Here is a 7418-nt window from a genome sequence, read left to right as displayed (position 1 = left end):
TTTTCTTTTTTGTCAAAGTTACCAGGTGTTATTCTCTTCTGATAAATATATACATATACATACTTTGTGTACTTTTTACAATGTTGGTTCAAAGTGTGCCATATTACTTGAACTGTAAGGTGAGTTGGCTAAGCTGTTGGTCATGGTTGTTTAAATTTATTTTGATACTGGTGCTCATTGACTGTTTTGGATCTTTTGTTAACTGTGAGTTCACTTATGGCTATGGAGTTCAAGAGTATACACTTGCATTGATTAATATTACATACACTCATCCTTTGACTGGAAGGGTTCATTCAGAAAAGAGTGAAATGGGAAAATTTAATGGTAAAATTGGTTCAGCAGATGGAGTTGTAGTACATGTTTCAAGTAATAACCATACTACCCATGATGGTTGTAATCCATTTGATTCTGATATCACATCTCGTGAACCATGGATTGCTTTGATTGCACATGGAAATTGTAGAGAGACAATTAAGCTACAAAATGCTATGGAAAGAAATGCATCAGCAGCAGTTATTTATACTACTGAATTCAGCTCATTTGGAATCAAGTTGCAGCATAAAGGTGAGAATTATTGTTTTGTATTTCATTTTTCTGAGAAACTTAAGATTTGATTTCAAAATTTGTGGGATTCTGTTATGGACTGTTTATAGAAGTAGTGTTTTGAAACATTATAATATGCGTAAACTGATATATACAGTGTGACCTGATGATCAGGAGCTTTAGATAGGACTTGTTCAAAATAGTTATATAGTCTTTTATTTTCCTCAGGGTCATCTTGTGAAAAAAAAAAAAAAAAAAGCCCATTTTAAATAACCGTTATTCAAACAAAATGAAGTTTAATAACATATTTTTAAAAAGCTGTTAAAAATATTCTTGTGAAACTTTCTTTATTTTGCACTAATGTTGATATAATGTATAACGTTTTAAAATGAAATTTCTCTGAAAAAAAAAGTATCAAAATGAATTTGTAGTGTTATTTTGGGACTTTACCAAAAAGTGTATTGCTAATAAGATTTACCATTTTTTTATGGTTCTTTACATTTTCTGCATTTTGAAAGTGTTCTTTTACTGTATTTTGGGTGTTTCCACAATACTTTTGTTTTCTTTTTATTGTGAATACTAACAACTTTTTATTACAGCTGTAACATTGTTATTTTGTTAAGTTTTTAGGGGGCTTGGAAAGCCTTCCTATAGGTCCTGAGTACTGGAATGAAAAGCTTTAAAATTTGAAAATAAGAGGTAATAGATTTAAGCTCTGGAAGCCTAGATGCAAATCTGTGTCTAGGCTTTCAAAGCTTAAATCTACATGTGTCACTCTCTATATTCAAATCATTTCATTGACAGAATGTTGTCTTATTAGGATTATAAACTTGTGAAATGGTTCGTATTCATAGATGGAACTTCATGTTCTGTTATTTTCTGTAAGTTTTCACAATAAAAAAAAAAAAAATAGTATTGATGGTGCACTTGTCTTCCAGTTAAGGGCTGGCTTTCTTATCTTAATTGCAAGATATTCTAATATTCCTAAGAATGGAGAATGATGCGGAAATAGTTAGAGGTAGACCAAAGTAACATTTGTATATATTGTGGGTATTACTATATTACTATTGATGTTTTAGCATTGAAGTGCTCTTTTATCAAAATGCAGAGCCTTATATTTGATCCAATGTATTTTTAGTTGCACCTTGGGCACATGAACTCTTATACTGTTAACAAGGTATTTAGTGGATGTTGTTTGCCTTTAAAATTGAAGATCCTGTGTAACTTAGGATCTATTGTAAAGATGCATTGTAACCGAATTTGTGCATATAGCTGTTTGATAATTTTCTTAACATGTGAAATAGTGTAAATAAGCTATAACCAAAGTAATGGTTATCTTCATCATGTAATGGATGGGGTATTTAGTTTTGGTGTGGATTGTTACATTTAAGAATGAAAACAGTAAACAATTTCTTCTAAGCAGTTGTTTAACATCTTCAGTTTATAAATGTGTTACATGTTTAAGTTGAATTAAAAATAGAGCATTTTAATGTCTGCATGTGTGAGAGAAAAGGAATAACCTTAATAATAATAGTCTTGTATAATCTTGCCCTTCCCTATATTTCCGTCTTCTAATGTGACTGAATACCTTGAAAGAAATAACCAAATTATTGTAATACTAACTTGTGTTTACTTAATGAGCATAAACTTAGATTTGTACATGTAAGACTAGAAAAAAAAAAGTCTAACATATGGAAAATTCTGACATGACTCCAGTTGGGGGAAATGCTACTTTTCTAATTGGGTAGTTGGTCTGTGGAATGACTTGCCTTCATGTGTGGTAGAAGCTGTAGTATGGAAGTAGTTTAAAAAAGAGATTTATAACTATCATTGTTGGATACAGTTTTTTTTTCTTTGTGTAGTTATGAGTAGGATGGTAGAAAATGGGATTCAGTAGCCATAATGAGTCAACTGACTCCTTGTTATACTTTGGAAATAAAATAAATATTTACATTGTAATAAATACATTGAAATTGGCTAGGTGACGAACTAAATCCCCATTTAAGTAGTTGAATTCTTTGTATATTTTATATAATTATAGGTAGTATAGTTTATTGTAAGATGCTTAGAATTATTTATATGATAATCATTGTAGTACAAGTATTGTATACCTTTAGTCCTTCAATGTTGCTAAGATAAAAAAATAAATGCTTGATGTGGCTGACATTGTGTTGTTTTTATATTCAGAAGTTCAGTTTTTAAAACAGTAACATGCAGTGAAGATATTTACAAACTGAGATAATCTTGGAAGGATTTTTTGGATAATTTTAATATGGGAACATCTTTTTTTTCTGTAAGGTTGTCACTGTTTTATAAGTGCATGTACATTAGAAAGGAAGGTGATAAAAGGTTATTGGTACTATTCAGTGTAGATGAAGAAAAAATGAATAAAAAAAAATCTTTTACTTCTGTTTAATTTTTAAAACACCTTAAATGTTGTTCTTTACATCCATACAACTATTCAATACAATTTCAGATTATTAGTGAAAATACATCAACTGACAGCCATTCCACATCTTCATAACTAAAAAAAAAAAATTGCCAGTGAATAAGTCTGCATCTGGGCTTCCAAAACTTGTATTTATTTTTAAAAAAAATTATATTTCATGTATATATCTATTCTGTGTTAAGGGAACCAAAACTTTATTTATAAACATTAAATTCCTCTTTTATACAATGCTCCATTCACTTAAACTGTCAAGATTGTTTTTGGATAAGAGAAGTTTTCTCAGCAGAATTGACATTTTGTAGTATATTAGTATCAACAAATTTAGAAATACTACTGCCCAAAAAGAAAGTATAAGTACATGCAGATTGTCTGTTATATATATGATTGATTACATTTTATTTGGGTGAAGTTGATCCAATTATCACAAATATCAGAAAATTAATACTAATTGTGGCATATTTCACCCACCATTTAGAACTTTTAAGGTTTTATTTCCAAAGTACTTCATTAAGCTAACTTGTTTCATGACGGAAAATGTGCATGTGTGGTGCAGAAAATTTTCTTTTATAAACAGCATGCAATTGTACTACTGAACTTCTTTGTAAAGGCTTTAAATAAAAGGTTTATCACATGTCTCAGAACTTTATTTTCATCAAACATGAAAAACCTAAAGATTTAATTGTGTATTTTGCCAACAGTTTTAATGGAAACCTGAGACATTGCTTATAATACCTGAAAAATGAAAGAATACAGAACTCCTAGCTCTTTGATTGCTGTTGAACAAAAAAGCAAATGGGTTTATTGACCTGTAATATTCCATTACATGATTCAAAACATACAGAGCTTTCAGCTTCAAGAACTATTATCATCTAAAGAACACTTAAAAAGAAAATATTTATTGTAGATGCAACTAGACACTACCAACATAAAAAAGGGCTTGTTTAATTCACCTCCACCATCTTAACTGTTGCCTTTTATTTGTTTTGAACATCCAATTAGAAGTTGTTGTTTTAGCTTATTTGCAATTTTGACACTATTTAGTGTTCAGATGTATGCATTCATGTATTACTCTTGTCATATATCTTCACTTGCCAGTCTAAAAGGGAAACTAAAACTGTTTATTACAAAAACACCGTTAACATAATGCTTCATATCACTATTCTCACCCTTTATTTTACTAAAATTTATAGCCTTTATAGTAAGGAAGATTATACAATGCTTTGATAACTGGTATGTTTATTCTCAAGTATACAAGTGCAAAAATGATTGCATCAGTGATTGAAAAATAATACTTGTTCAAAAAAATAATCTTCCTCACAGTAAAAGCTGTAACTTGTAATAAAATAATACAATCAGTAAGTAAGCTCAAAACAAGACTACTAATCCTCTCTTTTAGTTGGTTTAGGGTTTCTTCTTGTAATTATAGATATTTAAAGTGGAGTTTTGACATCTTGAGACATTGCACAGTTCAGAACTTGTGTATAGTATGTGTATGTAATACATGTTCGAAAGAGTTAGAGGAGGTGTACTTGGATGATTCCATGGATAGTAGGATTATCTCATAAGTAATCAGGAATAGGTATATATCTTAACTTTACCTTGTTTACTTTAAGTGAGAATGAAGGTAAGAAGTAACCAGTAAGGCATTCTTATTTCTTTGTGCTGTATCTTTACTTTTGTGGAGTTGTCTTGCAAAAAACTAAATTAATATAGTATTGATACTGTTATGGTTTCTCTTCTGTATATCACTAATTCAAGAATGTATTCTTAAACTTGGCTACATAGTTCTAGCTTCCCAGGCTGTTATATTTCTGGCCAAATCATTCATGTTGGTATATTATTCTTTGCCTTTTATTGAAGATATTCATTCTGATTTGATTGTTAAAACTTAATGGTAGAAGTAATTTTGCAGAACATAAACCTTGAATAATTGAAAGTACATGTAGTAAAACTGTTATGAAGTATTAATCTCATATCTAAACACCTACAGCTTCTGCTCACTTGTGCAATGGTCAGAAGTTGTTGGAATAGGCAGTTACTTTGCCACATGGAAGGTCTAGTTTATAGAACCAGTAATACAGGTGGTTATCTGAAGATGTAACTCTTAAATTTACTAAACATAATCTTTTAGTGACCAAACTATATTTAATTTTTTAGACTTTATCAAGAACTGTTGTTCCTGAACTTAATGTTATTTATATACCAGTTTTTATCTGTCTTTGAAGTATTAGTATTATATCTTATGAAATGTGGTAATTATACATGTTCATTAAATAAACTTCATTTTTGGTAACACTTCAAAACATTGTTTAGAATAAACAATTTTTAATACAGGGATTGGATTCCCTTTTCAATTGATTTCATGTTACATTCTTCTTGTTTTTTATTACTCAAAGATGTGTGTTTATGTAGATAATTAAGATTCCATATATAGAAAAAACCTAAGAAGCACAAAATATAGTTCTATCAGTTACTCCTCTTATACCATATAATAGTATTTCATGAATAATGAATGAGTAAATCAAAGTTTGTGTTCAATATTCATGTGTCTCAATGTGTGTACAAAATGTAAGGTAAACATACTTATGAAACCTGACTGCATGTGACAAATTCTTATGTATTGGTGAGGTATAATTTGTACTGCATTGATTTGTCTGTATGACAGTTTGATATATTTGAGTGGTACAATTTATGCTGTAATTGACTGATAGCAATGTTTTACATGTGGTGTGTGCGTGTAAGTATCCAGGCATTTATAACATAGCAATCGAAAGTATTACACTATGACTGTATATAAGAAAATTTTTGATGAATAAACAAACATTTAAGAAAAAAATTGTTTTTACATATGATTTAGAAATGTTTTTTTATATAAAATATATAAGTTGAAAACTATACTAGCCCTTGTTCTGAGATATTTAGCAAACTGGAAAGTACTCAAGTTTCAAATGATAGAAATGCTGCCCAATTGTACATAAGACAATTTATGTGTGTGTGTGGACTAAGTATCTTATCCTGTTCTGAAAGAATCCATGTGTAAAGTTAGGAAGTATAGCACTGTCAGAACTACACATGTGAAAGTGGTAGTAGGGGAGTTTCTAATTTTCTAACTTAATCACGGTAGGCACTATTCATGATATGATGATCTAATGAGTAATGGAAACAACATATGTAAAAGTCAGGAAATACAATCAAAGCATTCAGTGATTGTGTAACTTAAATTATTTGTTTGAAATAAACATTTGAGGGTTACCCTGTGCATTAGTATCCTTGCATTTCAGTAGCATAGAGGGTTATTCTTTAATTAGTCATTAATATTCTTGAACATATTTGAATATGTAGCTTTATAGTCAACAGCTGGAATTGACTAACATCAATAAAGTTTTTATAACACATCCCACTGAACATGTGAATTATGTATTAAAATATTGTGCATAATTTGTAAAGAATCAAAAGTTGCAAATTTTTCAAAATAATTTTGGAAAACTTTCTAGTGGATAAATATAGTTTTAATGTATTATTAACAACTTTGCAAGGTAATCAGCTCACTTTAAAAATATGACTTGTTCATTTTTTGTGACTTGTGTAACTTGTGTGCCTACATTGTACATGTATGGTAAATCTGTAAACTATATTCTGTAAGACTGTGAATTAGAAGTGAGGTATGTGACATCTGAAAACTATAAAGTAGTTGATAGTTTCAAATGTTAAAGTTAAAGTTTTTGCAATTTCTTCATACGAACAGAAAAATGGTCAAAAGAGCAAATTCTATAGACCTAGACACAATTTTGGCATACCAGCATTGTAACATTTAGCCCATATGTAACATCTGCAGTTTTGTCACCAACCATAAAAGCATACTTTACAACATATAGTTGTACTTCATGGTGTAAAGAGATAAAATATTTTTCTAAACATTTTCATCCAGAATGTTAAAACTATTTTCATTTTTGTTATGAAAACAAATTGAATATGTAGAAATGGATTTTTTACCCAAGAAGATATTGTAGCTATTAAGTATTAATAGTTAATTGAATTGAGAATATTATGGTTAAAGATATACTGTTTTACTGAAATACAAAGATATTAATTATAATTTAATTGTACAATATACATTAATTTTGTGGAATGTTTTGGAAAATTGCTGTTGCAAACTAAAAATGATCCTCATGCAGAAGATGACATCTGCATGTATATTATAATATAGTTTATTGAAAGAAGTCATATATGCAGTAAGCATATTTACCATGAACAGCTTAATTGTTAATTTGTACTCTTTACTTTCTCTATTCATGTACATGAGATGTTTGATCCCTGGTGGTTTTCTCAGGAAACCCCCCGATGTTGCTGGAATTGTTGTGGTGAGACCCACAGTGTAAAAATTGTGGTAGGGGATTTTCTAATTATGCTCCCCTATTTACACTTC

The 7418-nt window shown here is 29.5% G+C and overlaps 1 protein-coding gene across 4 annotated transcripts in view; it reads left to right on the top strand.

The window, feature by feature from the left end:
• LOC106478120 (RING finger protein 150-like) overlaps window positions 1-7418 on the top strand; it is a 37307-nt gene that overhangs the window by 940 nt on the left and 28949 nt on the right. For 3 of the 4 annotated variants that reach the window (XM_022381645.1, XM_022381643.1, XM_022381644.1), the window contains exon 1: window positions 7-564. In XM_022381645.1, coding sequence (XP_022237353.1) covers window positions 81-564 — 484 coding nt within the window. In that variant the 5' untranslated portion in view covers window positions 7-80. Of the gene's footprint in view, window positions 1-6; window positions 565-7418 lie in introns of those variants that run through there. The other variant, XM_022381642.1, reaches the window with a different exon arrangement.

This window comes from Limulus polyphemus, unplaced genomic scaffold, assembly GCF_000517525.1.
Source record: "Limulus polyphemus unplaced genomic scaffold, Limulus_polyphemus-2.1.2 Scaffold181, whole genome shotgun sequence".
Taxonomy (NCBI): domain Eukaryota; kingdom Metazoa; phylum Arthropoda; class Merostomata; order Xiphosura; family Limulidae; genus Limulus; species Limulus polyphemus.
The sequence above is the reverse complement of the archived record's forward strand: the minus strand, read 5'-3'. Positions and strand labels throughout refer to the sequence as shown.